Source organism: Frieseomelitta varia, unplaced genomic scaffold (genome assembly GCF_011392965.1).
Source record: "Frieseomelitta varia isolate USP_RPSP 00005682 unplaced genomic scaffold, Fvar_1.2 scaffold_500, whole genome shotgun sequence".
Classification (NCBI taxonomy): Eukaryota; Metazoa; Arthropoda; class Insecta; order Hymenoptera; family Apidae; genus Frieseomelitta; species Frieseomelitta varia.
The window spans coordinates 423265-442451 of NW_025110258.1; the positions used below are offsets into that span (position 1 = coordinate 423265).

The 19187-nt window shown below is 39.7% G+C and overlaps 1 protein-coding gene across 1 annotated transcript in view; it reads left to right on the top strand.

The window, feature by feature from the left end:
* Positions 1-19187, top strand: part of LOC122533168 (thrombospondin type-1 domain-containing protein 4-like) — a 121354-nt gene that overhangs the window by 86926 nt on the left and 15241 nt on the right. Inside the window, exon 2 of the mRNA XM_043662607.1 lies at positions 11301-11361. Coding sequence (XP_043518542.1) covers positions 11301-11361 — 61 coding nt within the window. The remainder of the gene's footprint in view (positions 1-11300; positions 11362-19187) is intronic.

The window sequence follows — 19187 nt, forward strand, 5'->3', positions numbered from 1 at the left end:
TTCCTGAACGTTCAAGAAAATACCAATAACGATTGTTTCTCGATTTGCCCGAAAGAGGAAAAAAAAAAAAAAAAAAAAAAAGAAAGAGACCGGCGTGGAAATGGTGGCAGACGACGACGCGCGATGTTGTAAAGTGTCAGCTCGAAACGCGCGGAACAGTCTAAATTAACCGTGACTGTTTCAACGAGGTCAGCCGCGCGATCCGAATTCATAAAAATATTTAAGGGCAATTTGTCTCGGGGCGGCGACAGGAGAAGGTGAAAATCGTAAATTACGGGGGAAATGATCCATAATAATTGCTGGGGTTCGATCGCGATTAACCTGCTGAATATCCCGTGAAATATTGTCCGAGAGCGTATAAAAAAAAAAAAAAAAAAAGAAAATAGAAAGATCGGGACTCAGGAAAGGAGTTTAAGTCTTTTCTTTCGTAGAATTAAATAGAAAAATTGAATTTTTTTAAGATATGAATCTTTTTAACTTTAACGTATTTAGATTGATTTAATTTAGATTAATTTGCGAGTAATTCGTATCATTTTGAAACTTTTCAACATTGAAGGAACACCACGCAATATTTTATGTAATGACTTTAATTTGTCAACTACGACGACTTTTTTAAGACGCGTGTCTATCGACTACAGTACTTTCTGTCTGCATTTGAGCTGTAGAGGATTTTTGACGTTAGTTGGACGACGTCGAATTTTCCAAACCTGCATCCATCCTCTTCTAGCATTTGAAACGACAAAATAAAATTGACAATAAATGTAATTGTTCGAATGAAAATCTGATATTCAACAGAGAAATAGAAAATAATACAGATCGTTAAATTTTGTTTAAAAACAAAAAACAAAAAAAAAATAAATGATTACCAAATTAATTAACACGTTTAACAGGTGAAAATTAAAGAGGAATACTTGATACAACGACATTAACGTTAACATTGACTCGAAAGCGGTTGTAAAAAGAATCTCCAGCGAAATTCTCGGCAAATTGTGCAATACCGGGCAAGATTTATAACTCTTATTCGGCGCTGTTATCACCCAGCTGTGAATTGTCCACAGTAATTACACCTGACCAAGCACGGGGAGGAGCGTCGTGGCTCGCGCTCGATAAAAAGGGATCAGTTTCCTCAGGTGTGCAATCGTGAAAATTACACGTTTCAGTCACGGACGGTGGAATTACACGTGCGTGCACGTGTTCGCCGAACCTCGAAAATCATACACCTCCGAATCTCGTTTCGTATCCTCGGGAGATCGAACGTATCGATTCTTAATTAACCGGCATTCAACCAAACGTATTCAAAGCGAATTCTTTCGTTTCGTTGCTTAGAAAATGTCACAAAAACGATCGCGATGTCGATCTTAAATCGATTCAACGAAACAAGGTGATAGGTGATAGGAACTTGTGTAGTGATTATGATAATTTATATTTATATCACAATACTACAAATAAATAATAACTCCGTAATTAATTTTAGTTGTTTATATAAAAATATCATCAATATAACAAAATATATAATTACTAATAATTTAATGAAGATTAAATAACGAAAGTTAAATAACGAATGAATAATTTCTAGTATGGCTACAATATATATAAGTTTCTGTAAACATTTCCATGGTGATAATAAAATTACTAACAATTTTTAAATATTCTACTGTTTATATTAAATACACATCTCGACGGAACGATTTAATGAACATAGATCTAAATACTTCAAAGTAGAGGTCGCTACACCTGCAAAGATAATCGCGACATCTATTGATTGCTGATCGTGTGATGTGTGTGTTACGCGATAGTGTGTCCTAAGTGCGGTACTATCTCTGGCGCCTTCGCTTGTTTTTTTTTTTTTTATATCCTCGATTGATGTATTGTATTCGGAGGACGGCTAAGAGAGTGAAGGTAAAGATTCAGTGATTAATATCTTCATTATCCCATAATTAATTTACAATAATAGGAAAGAAACGAAAATTGGGCAGTGCAGGTTTCGTAAAATTAAAAAAAAAAAAGAAAATATTTCACACGGCGAAATTGACGGAGCTATCGACACGGGCGAACGATCGCCCGTGAAATGGGATACCGTTACGAAACGCGATAATCGCCGCGACATATTTCATCGCCGGATCATCCACGTGAAACGAGTCGACGCTTCGAGAAACCGATCACCGTGTCGTTAATTATCGAAACCCGGCCATTTGTTTTTCAGACGATCGTAATTGACCGGAGCCGTCGACCGGGCGCGCCTATTCATTGTACGAGACGTGGTTACATTGGAAAGGTGGTGTGCATTGGTTTGACGCGGGATATCAAGCCGGGATATACACCACGATCGGAGATCGAGCTCGATCGCGGAGTGGATATCCAACCGACCGGCTGGTAGTCGATAATATCTGCGTTTCTGTTGTCGATCGATTATTGTACTCACAATATACCCACGTGATGTACGAGGAACTGAGCGTGTAGAGCATTCGATGATTTTAATGAGAGTCACGGTATCATTCGAATAAAGAGGTACGCGCGTTCATGGAAAATTGGAGTGTTTTGTTTATTGTGGAATATCGAGCACACTGGCACTGGTTCGTTAAGAGGGGACGAGATATATAGAAACGAGTGGAAACATTTCAGACGCAAAGGAGGAAATTGTTATTAATCCCGTGAAATTTATTCATTAGAGGTTTCGATTTGTTCGTGAATGAATTGAGATCGAGAGGTTCGTTCGTCTGTGTACAATTGTTTATATTGTTTGAAGCTGTAGTAGGTATCTTAGGCGTACATTGGGTGTATTTTAAATTTTTTTAATTAATTGAAATATACTGGGTCTGTTTTTTCATACAAGTTTTCACGAAACTTTCAAAAGTGATGCAAAGTAATCATATATATCGCGTGCATTTGTTACTGAAGTACTTCTTTAAACTATGAATTTCCAAGGAAAGAATTATCAAGAATTCTCAGAATTTCGAGAATGATCAAGAACTGACGTGTCACGTCAATTCCAAAAGCTCCCAAAACAGCTGGAAATCAATTTATTCTAGAAAGAAGCGATCATACGATTTCCTCGATAAATCAGCCGGCGCGTAAATCAGATTGCAGTGTTCTGGCGTTAATCCAATATTAAACACGGAATCGATAAAGCATAATTTCGGGATAAGTCGTACGTTCACGAATCATGGCGTTAAAATCGAAGTTTCGGTCCGGAGGATCTCGAGCGTGCGTTGTTAATAGGTCATTACGCAAGCGTAATGGAAATCGATAATTAATTGATCCGGCGAGAGTGCACGACCCCCTCGCACCCGTGTTAATTGACTCTTGAATATTTATGATTAACGAGTTAGCAGCGTTGCTGATCGTTTAATCCGATGCTCGAGAGCGTCGCCCGCGTGGAATTACACTTTTAATGCTGGCCCACGGTTTCTTGGTTCAACACGTCCCTTGATTACCACTCCATTTACCGGTTCGTTAAGTGGCCAACGTTTTGGTCTACCAAACAAATGTTCATCCTGTGCACGATGATATTACATTACACTTTATGCTCTCGCCAACAGCTTCTAACATTGATTCTGTTCTTTTTTCTTTTTTAATATCTTCTTTCCGCATCTTGTATCTGTTCTTTTTTTTTTTTTTTTATCTCAAGAGAAATAGACTTAATTCGAATTAAATATATAAATATGCAATATAAATAAATATGCAATAAATAAATATATATAAATATGCAATATACAGGGTGATTTACGTAGCTTGCCTGAAGAAACTTTTAAATTATGCGTCTAATGAAACGTTTGTTTAATGCAAACGTTGCAAATGGGGTTTTAAGGGAGATAAAATATGGCATATCAATTGTGTATCAAATGTGTATTGAGGGATTTCGAAATTTTTAAATTTGTTTTTACTTTTTCTAGTTGGACCATATACTTTCTTTTCATCGTAAATCGAAAGAATATCAAATTCCAAGTAAAAACCCATTAAGCCACATTGATTTTAAACCTAAATGGTGAAGAAACCTAAATTTTACGATAATTCTCAGTGATCGGTGATTGATCTTTGCATAGTATACTCATTGTCAGATGTACAGTGGTGGTTAGTTTCCTTCCCTGCGTAACCAAAATTCTATATTAGATTTCTCTCTTTAAGTCGAAGACTTTAGGTTTTCAAGTTTTATTCCAGTATTTGATAATTGAAGAATTGCAGTTAATCTCATTGATGTGTATTTCTTTTCCTACGTGTCTCGAAGCAAATTTTTCTGTCATTCGCTTCATTAATTGTTTTAGCTTTTTAAATTATTCTGTGATGTAATAATTGAAGAAAAGGAAAAAAAAAAACAATTCTACGCTTAAACGATACTCGTCATTCGAGGATTAACGTAAGAAAATTCCCAAGCAACAAACGTATTAATTATTTTAGTGCTATGCGAGCGTTTGACCAATTCCACGTATGGCCAATTAATTTAATTAATTTAATTAATAATCGATAGACCGGTTAAAATGCAATCAGAGCGTCGTTATCCATTGCAGGGCCATGCAATGGATCTACGGCCGCCATCAGATATCGTGTTGCACTTTCGCGTGCGCATACCGCCCAACGTTTTTGCAACTTTCGGTACTCTGCATCGGTCTGGTACTACTAATGAGCCTGTTGTCCGCGGCCTGCGATTCACCGCGATTCCATCTAGCTCGCCTCTTCAATCTCTCTCTCTCCCTCTTTCTCTCTCGTGTTGTTTATCGTGATCCTATTCTGTCCGGAACGCGGGCAAGGAATTTGCGGTTTAGGCATTCGACTTTCGCGTGGCCGCTGAAATCATGCGGATGTTGACGAGTTCGTTAAAGTTTCATCGTGTTTCTGTTTTGCGATTCGACAAAGGCAAACGCCTGATGAAAAGACAACTTTGTAGATTGCGGATAAGAGAGAAATTGAGGAGAGTTGGGTATATTTCGGATCTGTATCGACAAGTTTTTGAAAACTGATTTACGTGTGAGCTTCTGAGAAGTGACATTGGTTAACTCCAATATCTCAATTTCGTTACGTAAACGTAAGATCAATATCTGAATTTTTAAAGCATGTATTTTCATCCTTTTTTTACGAACTCATTCGTTATAAGATGACTGAATGACAACAAATTCCAAGATGAATTTAAAAAACAGCGTGTGGAAATGTTTTTCAATTGATAACATGTTTCTTACGTTGACCTAGTTATGAAGTTTATAATATAATTTCCTAAAATAGAAGTAGTTGAAATGACGCATTACTTTAATTAACAAATGCAAATGTATAATAATAATATAACAACGAATGCAATGATATAATATACTAAAATACGCAAAATATATAATGAATAAAGTAAAGTACAATATTTCATAAACAAAATATCTTTTATCAGCTGTATTCATAAATACACGAAAATGTCCACAGTCTGTTCGCGATAAAATATAACGGGCGCAATAAAATATAAAACTCGATTAAGGGTGTAAGAATCTTCTGCTATCCCAATAAATTACCGTAGACGGCTAATATAATCGTGTAAACAGCTCGATACATCCCCGTTTCCTCGGGACGTATCCCGGGGAAATTAGATATAAAGGCTTGTTTGAACTTGGAAGACCGCTTGGAAAGCGGGGCCGCCGTAATTGTTCTGACCTTAACAACAAGCTGGAACCTGGATACAAGCCGAAGAACTTGTCATCTGTAACGAACCCGACCCGTAGGAGGTCCTCGTTAGAAGCGCGTTCTGGATGCAGGTTCAGTCGGTCCGACTTTACTTTGCATATTCATGCCGTTCCGAATCTCCGATACGAACCGTGAATTTCGCAGTTGGTAACTGCTGCCCCGCTTTATAAGCTCGGCCCGTTCTTCGAATCGTAAAAGATGCTGCGTTTTGCCTCCGACCAAATTACCAGCGTTCCTTGAAAGCTCGCGGTGTAATGGAATATTCGATAGGACCGAGTTAATGGCCACTCTCTAAAGGATCGTATCGTTTTTTTTTGGAGATTGGGGAAGTTTTCTTTATTATTATTTTTTTCTTTTGACGAAGTCGCTTGTCGCGGATTACTCGGATGATTTCGGCAAGGAATTTAAAAATACCTCGTTGAAATATTTTGAAACAGTTTAATAGGATATTCGAATGAAATAATCAAATATTATGTGTATCGAATTACTTTCTGAAGAATTATATTTGCATGTGATATCTGTTTCTGCATGCCAATTAATTAAATTCAAGTCAAATTATATCTCACTTCGTAAGAATGATGTCTACGCATAACCTCAAACATATACGGAACCTGTAAGTGGTTTGTCTGACTCTGCTGTCTGTTTCTACTTGAACCTCAATTTCTACGATTATTACATCTCACGGAAATTGAAGAAAAGTTGTTCCCACCTCTTCGGTTCTTAGTCGACCATAAAACTCTGTGTAACAAGAGCCTGTACGAAAGCACGGAACGTGGAAAATATTAATGTACGCGATGGTCGGCGCCGCGAGACGCGGTTAGATTTCGCAATCGTGCGCGTTAGAATCGTGCCGTCTCTCCCGGCGGAGCCATTTAATTCCACTTAACATCAATTTCACGTTCGCCACCCAATTAAAATTATTCACCGGGGACCAATTACCGCACCCACGAAGCCATCCAGACGTCAAGGCCGAGGTACGATAAACCAGTCTCGCGTTTCCAGTGAAACCGGTTGCGCGCCCTCGTGGTGCTTCACGCGCCAACAGAAACATCACACGAGGATTTCTCGCGGACGCAATTAGACCTTTGGAAAACTGCGTTCCAATTAACGCCCCCGTAGATCCCCGTGGCTCGCTGTCACGTTTTATGCAACCGTCTGCTGCAAGTACCTCGCCACCTGCGACCGGTTACAGAGTAATTGTGAACCGAGAGTGGTGCTCGCTCGTTTCATTCGATATCGGCGCGCGTACGCGCACAGTTGCAGCGCAATACGAACGGGAAATTGTTGAGAAGGATCGTAAATTCGGCGGTCACCCGAAAGAATTTTCAATATGGAAATGTGAAATGTCCGAGTAAATTTTAGAATATTCTAGGAGAATTCGAGTAAGTGTAATTTAGTATCTTCGCTAAGACAGCTGGGAATTCTACGAATGCAAGCCAATTTACTGCTAGTTTCAACAAAATAATTTTCTGCGTTTGTTGCTGTAAGAAATTGATCATACCTTTACAAGTTATAAAACTAGAGAATGAAGTTGCAACTCTGTTGGTTATAAACGACGAGAATCGAAGTTCTCGTAAATCGTACGCCATGACGAAATATCGGAACGATAAATGAAAATACGTTCCGATGTTTTTCGACCATGATCGATCTCGTTCCATCGCGGAAGAGATATGCCCCAATCAAAATTCAAATTTCCAATCTCGAAGAAAAGCATGACGTTAACCGAAACAAACATTCTTTCTTTTTTTTCTTTTTTCCCCTTCCCCCCTTTCTGACATAATTCACCGCACGATAAATCCGCCCTCGAAACCAGCCAAACGGGGCGGCAGAGGGTAGAAATGCCGGAAATAATTCGCGAAGGAAGGCTACGTGGCGAAATTTACGGGCGGCGAGCTTTTTAGCAATTTATATCCGACCGGGGCAAGATTGTTGTTCGCCGGCCATTAAAACGGCACGACATCTCGCATTGTTCTCGGCCAATAGCACCGGTGCGCCATTTTTCACGGGAATATTATGTCCTCCGACCGATAGCAGAGAATACCCTCTCCCCTTTCTCTCTTTCTCTTTTCTTTCCACCTTCGTTTCACCGCGATTCGATTCAACGATTCGAACAGCAGAAACGGTCCGCGCGGAACGTTCCCGGGCAACGTTCCAAACCAATGAATGACGCCCACTCAAAGAACTTACGCAACGACGCGCGCCGATGCAGCAGAAAAACACGTTCATTCACATTTCGACGATGGACGAGCAGTCGGTTGCACCGGTTCGATTCAAGATACCGTCGCTGTCTCTCTCTCTCTCTCTCTCTCTCTCTCTCTCTCTCTCTCTCTCTCTCTCTCTCTCTCTCTTTTTCGTTTTTGCATTTGCATCGATGCGCACGTTTCAACGCGTGTGATCGAATCGTTTTGTTGCGATCGAATATCTCTCGTGACGGCGGGTACGATGAAGGTGTTGTCCGATCGATTGTGTTTGATGGCGAATCGTTTTAGCTTGCAGATTGGATGTTTTGTTTCATTTAACGAGTTTGTATATATATATATATATATGCTTTTTTTTTAATGTGAAATGTTCCTTTGAAAATTCTGCACTTGGAGAATCTTGGGTTAGGTTGAAATAGAAGGCAACTTGGAAATTAATTGTGTAGATTGTATTCTTTTAATTACTGCCCGCTAGAAATTTCCTAAAAGTTCACTATTATGTACAAACTTTGTTATGAACGTGTAAAGTTTCTTTTGAAAATACTGTACATAGAGAATCTTGGATTAGATTAGAAATAGGGAATAGGAGATAATTTGGTTTCTTAATTGTATAGATTGTACTGTTTCGAATTATTGCTTCAATTGTCTTTTCACTTTCTAAAAATTCCGTATTATATATAAACTTTGCATGATATAATTTAATATATCTCTTTTTGCACATCTAATATTTTTTTAAATGTGGGACATTTCTTTGAAAATTCACTGTACTTGGGTTCTGCAACACTGTGTATTTAGATTCTGTAATTTTGTAATCTTGGTTTAGGTTCTGCATTTAACAGAAAAAAATTTGATTCATTAATTCTACTGCTATGATATGATTTTTGGCGTTTTCTGAATTTAATCAAAATCTGGATAAAAGATTCATATGAATATTAGTATCTTAACATTTTGTGATTTCGTAATTAGAAATTGGACATTTTGTACCACAAGAGGAAAGATGAAAGATCCGTTCTCTCTTTAGCTGATTTTCCAAAAAAATTTTCCAATTTCGTTGTGACAACTCCCAGAAGCCACCTCCATCGCGAATAATAGCACAAAATCGCGAGCAAAGAGCGGCGGTATTTCGCGAGAGCTCCCGATTCACAGGCGGATGGTACCGATAAATCAGGTGAGAAAGTAGCGAGCGTCGCGACTAATTCATACAATTTCAGACAGTTGGTAGATTTATCGGCAGGCTCGCGGCGCGTGCTCGCATGTAAATAGCGGGAGAGCGAGCCTCGCGGCTGCTGTAAAATAATTTATCGTGTCGGCCGCGACAGCAGGGGAACAACGAGCCGCGTGATGGTTCGCCTGGTTCTCTCTATAAATCCTTTCGTCCATGGGGGAGAGCGTCGCGTCGGCTCGATTACCCAGTGGCTCGTTCCAGTTTCGCAACGCGCCGAGAAACATCTTGAGTTTCCAGTTTGTCAGGTGAAGACGTCGACCACTATCTTATCAGTCTTTATTAACTAAATTCTACGGAGCTACGTGACTTCCGTTTACTTACGTGTATCTCACGTGTTTCCCTTCTAGCATGTTTTGGATTAGATTTTCAATTTTAAATATACCTAAGGCGACAAGAGCAATTTTACAAATTTCTTTTTTATTGTATAATAAAAGAATTTCTAAAATAGTAGCCGACTTTCAAATCTTTTAATATTAAAGGTATCATCTTGAGGTGAAAAATTGTTATAGAAATTTTGTAAACATTTTTAATAATAGTTATGGTAATTTGATAATTTAAGAAATTTTAACAATCTCTTTGAGATTGGAGCCATATGTCTGACGTTAGAAATATAATTTCAACTGTACGTGTTTGATTGATCTTAAGAATTTTTATTTAATTTAGGCACGTAATTCATTTATTGGTAAAGCTACTGTAGACTTTAATGCCAGAACTTAATTAGTCGGACAGTATTAATCTACAATTCACGTTAGACGAAATTGACTATTATAACGGTGAATCTAGGATGGATCACAACACCTTAAAACTAACATCCGAAATTGAGTCTTGAGACATATTCCAAAATTCCGTAGCCATTTCAGGGATATCCGGAATATATTGTAGGTATGAGACTCGCATACTAGAACTTCTTGAACCTGAGGTGCACGTATTTCTCGATATCCGATAAAACATTCTACGAAGATCCTGTGTAGATATTACGACGAGAGATATTAGTAATTTTATACAACAAAAAGATTTAATTCGCAAAGTAAAAGAATCAGTAACGATCGAGTCATATCAAATTTCTAATTTGATAAAATTTTGATAGTAGTGAAAACTTTTTTTCCCCTTTTCTTCGAATTAGGTGCGTGTTTCTTTATATAATTTTAATTTGATTGCTTTTATTCTATTTACTCTTCAATCGCGATATAATTTTCTACAGTCACTGTACAGAATATTAAAATATTCTGAAAATAGTTTAGAGGGCAATTCGAGTGATTTTTTTCTGCATTTCTTTGAACGAAAATAAACTTTCTAATTTTTTTCTTTCGTAAATGGTTCTTGTTCTTTTGGAAGCTTGTTTAGACCTTGAAGTTAATGGCCTTTTAGGCTTCCTCAAAAAATCAAAACTTCACTTCTTGAATAATAAGAACTACGCTGTCACAGGGCAGAGGCATGGCCAAAAAGAGAAAAAGTGATTGGGAATCATTGGTTCATCGCACTGTCGAGTCATTGCAAATCCTTGAATCGAGAAAATCTTCCTAGAATCGTCTCTCCTTTTTTCTCGGCAGTGTTACGTCGATAATATCTCTCTCAAAAAAAACAGAGAACTCGTTTCGCACGTAATGACACACGTAACTGTCTAACCGAGGCTGACGTAACGACTTGCGGGACAAGTTCGCGGCGAAGTGAAACTCGTGCCAAGCGCGTTCACGCAAGAATCAAAGTCTGGGTCAATGCTGCCGGCGCGGCGCGGCTCGGCGCGACGTGGTGACCAGTTTCCTCGTGCGTTTGCCTCGCGTGCTACGGTCCCGTTGCCTTTGATTTATCGTGGAAAACGACGCCGCGGCTTGTAATTAGACTGCGGTTTCTTGGCTGGTTTAATTGATGGTGTTACTTGTTGGATGGCCGGCTGATTGATTCGCACGAGTGAATGCGTGAATCGCGGGGAGAGAGCCGACGCTGGAATAGATCGTGACGCAGAGACACGTGTTTATTATTCGTCTCGAGTTATTTTAATAAAGGGATGCTGCGAATGTTGCGAAGTGAGTTGGGAATTTATTCCACGAGCGTGCCGATTATTCTTACGTTGATCGTGGCGAGCCGATTAAAATGTTAATTCAGATAATAAAATGAAATTGCTTTTGAGATTTTATTCGCTCCTCTTGAAGAAACGTATCAATTAAAATTTCGATTCAGACGGTGAAACGAGATTGTAAAGGAGACTGTTGCTTTTGTTTCAGGTCGTCGGTGCTTCTCATATTTATTATAGGATTATGCCTGCGTGACGCCCTTGCAAAGCACGTGAGTATTGAATTTATTTACATTTTGGCCATTTTATTTTTTTTTTCCAGCAACAGCGCGAAAAACCACTTACGGGGAGACTCGTGAGACCTCGAAGCGTTGTCCGGGATAAATAAAGCTCAAATATCCCGGAAGGATATCGTCCACGTAGTCCCAAATTTCGAAAGGAACGATCTCGAGGCACGAAACGTGCCACGAACCACGAAAGCAGGAAGAATAAAAACGTGCGCGTAGATGATTTTGTACGAGATGAAAGTCCAGCCCTGCTTCGCCAAGAAGAAGGGTTTTAGGATGACGATAGGGTGGGAGGGGGGAAAGGGGGGGGGACAGGGAGAAGGTAGGAAACGCGAGAGACGAGGAACGATAATCTCGTTGCGCGGCCGCTGTTCCTTTTGCTGTTCCCATACGCGTACTACCTACATCTTGCATCCGTCTTACACGAGAAATAACTCACCGTTGGAATAACTCAGGATCGTGTTACCCCCTCTGGGCCCTTTTGCGCGACGCTTTGCTCCTTGAATGTCTCCCCCCTTTTCCGTATTCTTGCCTTACGATCAAACCTGCGGGTGTTCGTTCGGAGCTTTGTTCGAAGAAATTGAGAGGTTGATTAATCGTCGAGAAAGTGGTTTTGCAATCGGCGAGCAGTGAGAAATAAGAAAATTCAATGGAGATTTCGCGTTACTTGGAAGTTGACTCTAATTTATTTCCGACGTCTATCTCTTTCTTTCCGATTCTACTTAAAGATAACGTGCACCTTGATTTCTTTCCGATATTCCGAAAGATGAGATTCTTGTTGATTGGAAATTCTGCGATAGATAGATTGAACATCGAACGAAATATATCTCTGCGCTGTTTGACTCAACTCATTGACGATGCAGCGTTTTATTTGAAATTCTTTCCAATCGATTTATATCGATATTACGTCGTGTTAGAACTACGAAAACTCCAAACGTTCCTTTCGTGTCTTTTTCGATTTCAAGTTGATTGAGTTGAATTGTTACTTGATCCTCAACGGGTTAATTAATTACGTGTAACATTTCAACGAATCATTCAGGCTGTCGATTACTTTGTTAAGAACTTGAAGCTGTTAAGACTACAGAGAGAACTTGTTTTATATATCATCCACGTTCTATTTCCGTTGCGTCCATTCGAGAAGAATCGCCCTTAATCCAGAAACACGTGCGACAGGATATCCAGGAACGTGTAAAATGCCGGTTACGTCCATTTTCCAATTTAGAAATCTCGTATCGTATCGATCTCGCGGTTGTCACGTGCTCGTCGCGCCTGCCGATATTTCAACCGACATCGGGAAATTTATAAATTCAAGTTTCGAACGACTCTTTCCGCGAAAAATCATGCGTGTTTAAAACCGTCGATTTTTTTTTCACGCAAATTCATGTCTTTACGAAACACGACCGAAGAAGTGAAATTACTACATGCTGTTAAGTAATGGTGTTAGAAGAGAAACGTTTAGAAATTTTTTTAACTCGCGTATTTACGACATTCTCTCCGTATACAATGAAAACACGCAAGAAAGGCAGGGAAATAGCAGTCCGAGCGTGCTCATTGAGCAGTGCTCGTCATTTCAAGCAACGCTATTTATTTCAGTCTTTTGTTTCTTACCTCGCGCGTTTATTCCATTTGCAGTAATTTACATCGTGTGTTTTTTTTTCTTCTTTTCTTTCTGCGTTGCTTATCTTGCTTCATTTAATAAGCTGTCGCGACAATTAGATTTCTACCGCGGCTTTTTACAATTATAAATTCTGCGCGGTAAGGAATTCTTCAGACTAATTTATACTCGCAGAGGCAGTCGTAAATAATTTAACGACTCGGTACAAGTCCGAGAAATTCTACATTTTATAGCATCCTCCCTTAATGATATGAATTCCAATAAAAATTCATTCTCTACCGACGTAAATCAATTTTTTACTGAAATTCCATTTCCTTAATTACACTCGCGAGAATAAAATTCTGATCCTTCTTCTCATATTTGCCACGTAAATTTTCCGCTTTCTGTGTTATACCATTAAAAGTACAAATTTGAATAAAAAGTTTTCCAAGCTTCTTCCACTATTCTACTTGATACGTGAATTAATTTTCCACTAAAATTTCATTTCTTTCATTCTCCCATTAATTTCATTACTTTAATTACATTCTTCAAAAATAAAATTCCAGTTGTTCTTGTAATATTTGACACGTATAACAATTTTCCACTTTCTAGATTGTACGAATTTGAATAAAAATCTTTCCAAACTTTCCATAATATTTGACACGCGAATTATTTCACTGAAATTTCATTTTTTTTTTTTTTTTTTAATTATGTCGTCGAAAATATAAATTTACACAAATGTCTGCAGTTATTACTATTTACATTTTATTATCGTCGTTCGAGAGTTAAATACCAGCTAGCCTTTAAACGTAGAGTTTTATAACAGTTACTGTACTGCGTGAAAAATATTTTGAGATTGAAGACAAGTATCATGGTTCCTCCAGAGAACGCCACTCGGCGCGCTAAGTGTTAAAAAGTCGAAAAGAAGAGAGAGAGAGAAAAAAAGAAAAATGTCGGAAACACTCGGCATCAATCCAGTGGCAACTTTGTTGGCCAGTCTCGTCGTTCCTCGCGCGCCAGACGAATGCAAATGACCTTAAGAGTCGTCTATTGGGAACCGAGTACCGTACTCGAGCAACGTAAACCTCGGTCCTCGGAAGTTGTCTCGTGGTTACGTGCGTCTTTTTTCTCTCAGTAATTTTTCGTAATTACCGTGCGTTGCTTCTCTCTATTTATCGGTGTACGCAGGAGGGATGAGAAAGTTCAAAGGATCAGAAACGGAGAGAAAAGAGCAGGAAGGTTTGAGACGCGGTGCTTGTGAAAGCACGGTGTGCGTGATAAGAGGAAGAAAACACTAGTGAATAGCGGTACGAGTCGGGCTTATCACGTACGTTTGCGATGAATGGATGAGGAAATCTCTCGCGACTACTGACCCACGTTCTTCCATTGGCTTTTAAGAAGCTCCGAGAATATCGGTGCGCAAGGATATGTGGAGTACAAACGTGATTCATATACTTGCTAATGAATGGAACGGTCTCAAGTTATTAACCTTTTCACCACTCGCCTATCAATAATTTACGAAACGGAACTTGGAAGCTACAGCAGAGGCATCTTTATTATCAATGATTTGTGGGAAGAAATTGTTACACGATCAAAGAATCATGGAATGATTAGAAATGTACGTTCTGACGCTTTTCTTATGTATTAGAATACATAATGTATTGGAATATTCTAGGGAAAGAAATTGCTATTGATGTATAAAATGTCATGTTAAATGGTGTATATATTTTACAAACAGAGTTGTCTTAAAATTTTGGTCTGCAATGTGTATCAAATAATTCAACGAATTCTTATACTAGAAACTTCAATGTAATGTTACTGAATTCTCCTTTCGCAACGTTTCTCAGAATAATAGAGCAACGCGTTAAGAAATATATTTCTTCAAAAACAACGTCTTTCTCTATTTTTAAACCAAGCACGTCAATCAATAGCATCTTTATTCGTTATAATACGGTTTCTTTCATTTTTCATAAAAATACTCACGAAACAGGAACGATAGAACGTAATAATACGACACGAGGAGAAGATAAAGGACGGCCACGCAACGTCTGTTCTCAGACGAGGAAAAAGTACCAGCAGAATTTACGAGGAGCGCAAATCCGTATCTATCAGTCACGATGGATTAGGAATGAAGTAATTAAACTCCCTTTACAGGAGTATCTGTCTCTCCGTGCTGGCCTTCGTAGTATCCAGCTCGTAAAACGAACGTTAAACGTCGAGTGGTTCTTACGGACCATTTAACGCGATACATTTTTTCGAAAAAAAAGAAAAAAAAGAAAAAAAAAATGGCGTCCCCTTTTTCCCTTTTCCTTTCCGCGTGAGCTGAACGCAGCAATTTTCAGATTAACACGGGGATTAATTTTCTGACAAAACTCCGACGACGTTAAGCCGAGCGCGGCTAATTTTCGCGATGCTTTCGAAAGCGGTTTAAAACCATTTCGTTATTCCGGCGACGCTTTGCCGTTCGCTGTTCTTAAGCCGCGTTGTCCTTAAAACGTGGCCAGACAGACAGGTGGGGGGAGTGGAAACGAGGCAGCAGTTCGAAAAGTTGCCGGCCAGCTACTTCTTGCAATTACACCTTTTGTTCCCCTGCATCCGGCAACTTCTTTCCCCGCGTTTTGTAAACGTTAATTCGCTCGCCTCGAGCTTTATGTCCCGGCTGGCACGCCGCGGCGCGGCGCCGATTTAAGCCGGAAAACAGGCTGGAAGCAACTTTTAATTGTTCACTACGGTGAAATAAGCAGCAAGCGCAATTTCGAGCGGAGAGAGGAAACGCGCCAAGTCGTATTCGGCTCGCAGGCTCCGCGAATAGTTAAGAAATACGCAATAACTCTGTCCGTGATTTGCCCCCGTTCTGATCGGAATCCCACAAAACGGCAATCACGGAAAATAAGTTTCGAAAGTATTCCGAGTTTCTGCGCGATCAAAAGTCAAATGTTGCGTAATCTGTGATTTTCGTTTCTTTCAATAAACTAATTCGTATCGCTAAATCAGAGATTTCGTTGTCTCGAGTGTACAAGAATTTCGAGAACTTGAATATCAAGTGTGAAATGGAATCGATCAAATTCAACTTTCAACGAAAATCGTGCTCGAGTGATTGCAAAAGAATTCATTCGAACCGCAGCGAGAAAGAAAGCAAGCTACATTTCCCTAACGAACGATTTTCCACGTAATTACCCGCGTAATTCGCTGGAACCGCCAGCAGTCGCACAAAAATTAACCTGCCTACCAGTTATTCGCGAATCTCGCAAACACCGAGCTATGAAATATAAATATGATAAGAGACCAAGCTAGTGCAAGTGCCAACGTTTTCGCACGTGTTCTGCAAAACAAATCTCATTCGTTCGTTCGGAGATCCGTCATGAAACAAGCGTTAGGGTCTGCTGCCGGGAGAACTGGTCGACCACTGGCCCTCGAAATTCGACGATCGTACGAGATTGCGCTCGGCGAAGAGTTAATTAAATGGTTCGGGGAAGTTGATGTCGCTCGGGTCAGTCGATGAACCGTAAACGAAACGCAACCACACACACAACCACCACCACCACGCCTTTCCCTTAATAATTGACCGTACACGCGTGTATACATTCCGCTTGTCTGACTGCTCGCAGAAACGAACCGTGCTCGAATCGTGCAAATTGCCACGACGATTTCGTCTGTTCGTGATCCGGGCCCCGATAACACCAGACCAAACAGGAATGACACTGTCGCGGCGGTGAATTTATCGCGACGCTTCGTTTCCGTTGACGAGCCGTGTCGTTTCAAATTTCTCGCGCGACGCGTTAACGAACGAGCTCCTTCTCCTTGTCTCTTTTCGTTTCCTTTTTTTCTTTCTTTCTCCTCTCTTTCACTCGCGCGCGAATCGCGGATCGAGCGATCGCTGGCCAAGCAGATTGGGACGAGTTAACAGGGTTTTTTTTTTGGTGATGATGATGATGATGATGATGATGATGATGTACGACGCGTTCTTCGTCGGGATAATAGGCAGGCTTAAACGCGCGACGTCGAGGGCGCAATTTAGAGACGAGCCGGGATAAACGAGTTCGTTTTAAAAGAACCATTTGCACCGGCCTGTGTAATCGTGCCTGTGATTTGGACAAATATTTTCGGCAAAGCCGAGGGATCAGGAGAGATTTGGAGCGCGTGCGTTTTATGCAGTTTTGTACTTTTCTTGCGGGTGCGATTGGAAGGGTGAAAATTTAACTGAACAGTTCCTTTCATTTGTCTTGATTATCACGTTGATTGACACGAAGAGGATACAATTTTTCTATAAATGTGAGCTAACTAAAAAAGTATCCCAATATTGAAAATGCAAAGTATCTTGCGATACGTTCGCTGTAAAGTGATTAATTTAAATTGATTGAACACGGCGATAACGTTGAAATTTTGTTATTTTGTTAATTGGAGTGGTGAAATTTAACTGAAGAGTTTCTTTCATTCTTCGTGATTATTACATTGGTAACACAAAGAGAATAAAATGTTTCTATAAATATTCGAACTAAAAACATACCCCAATATTGCGACACGTTCACTGAAAATTTAAAGAAATTGATTTTTAATTACCAAAGTGATTTGCTAATCGCAAATGGATTAAATAAAATATTAATTTAAATTGATTGAACACGACGTTAACGTTGAAATTTTGATGTAATTAAGAGATGATTATCTAAAAGTTTGAAGCCAAAGGAGTGGTTAATGCCACTCGTGTGAATCTTTCCAACGATTCCAACTATCCCAGAGAGTTTCGCGAGAGCGCGAGTGCTCGAGATGCAGCAAGTCGATGCATTTAAATCCTCCTTTTTTGTTGCCAACTCCGTTCCACCTACCGTAACACAAATTCATGGTGCGCATGATTAATGATCCCTTTCTTGCCGGGAGAAGTTATCGTCCCATTGCTGGGACGTTGCTACTAAAAAGCATTCCTGCATATCTAACCGCTAGTGTCGCGACTATTGAACCACGCTTCGCGAAAATGAAGCGTTTTACGTGCGTCGTAATGTGATCTTATGGGAAATTACAGGCGATCGGTGGAATTTTTCGCCCATCGGGAAATTTCGATTGCTTGCAGTGTCATCAATACTGTAATAGCAAGCTGTTTACTTTCGGTGAGAGACTAATCACTCTCGAGTTAATTAAATTTATATAGTTATGAACACTAATTCTTCTCTGTCTACTGGAAGATTGAAACGTAGAAGGTCTAGAAAACTGTTAATAACCTCGCGAGAAATATCATATTTTTCACATTCAAATATACAAGAAGAAAAGGATCAATGTTGTTAATTTGTTATTAGGTTTTATTTTATAAGACAAAGATATTCGGTTTTTTAAGGAGGTTTCTATAGCTTTCCTCTTTCATCTGTAAGTTACACCGGCTTTCAACTGTTTTCTAGACCTTCTTCTGAACGCGATCCATGTACACGCACCTACATACGAGGCAAGTAGTTTAATATTAGGACAATAGATATCGCGCATCCAGCCACATGTGTACATATTATACATGATTTACAGTTATTCCTAACAATCAATTTCAAGAAAAATCGAATTTAATAATAAATATCCATACGAAGAAACTTCACCGATGCTCTCATTAAATTTTAAACGATTTTTTGATCAAATTCGAGTTTCCGTCAGCCTTGGTCACGTTGAAAGATCTATGAAATTCGCCTATCAAGTTGAATTTTCAATCAGAGGGAGAAAAACAATTCCTTCGCGAGCGCGCGTGCTAAATACGTGAGATATGACATTTCACGGAATCGAACGATTGAAACACGCCCGAGTCGTTTCAAAAGAGGCGCGAACGAAGAGGAGACGAGCGCGACAGGTAAACTTACACGATCGAGCGGCTTAATTCACTGTCATCGAGATTATGTTAATCCGGACGCGGAGGAGGAGCGAGCGGCTCGGCTGAGTTATTCGATCGGTGGCCGCAGAAAGCCTCTCCCGTGGATCGTTGCCCCGGGATATTGGATTATGTTTCACTGTTAGCAGGTTACGTTTCGTATCTCTCCACGGCAGACGCGCGACGCGTTGGAGCCAATGCCACGGCTAATCGAGTACTAGATCGATCACGGCAAGATCACCTTTCGAACGAGGCTGTAGTCCCCAGATTTGACACACTGACAACGAAAGTTAAAAACTCTACTCTGGTGCAATGACAGTAACAAAAGTAGCTCTACTCTAGTGTAACGATAGTAACAAAATTATCTCATCTCTATCTAGT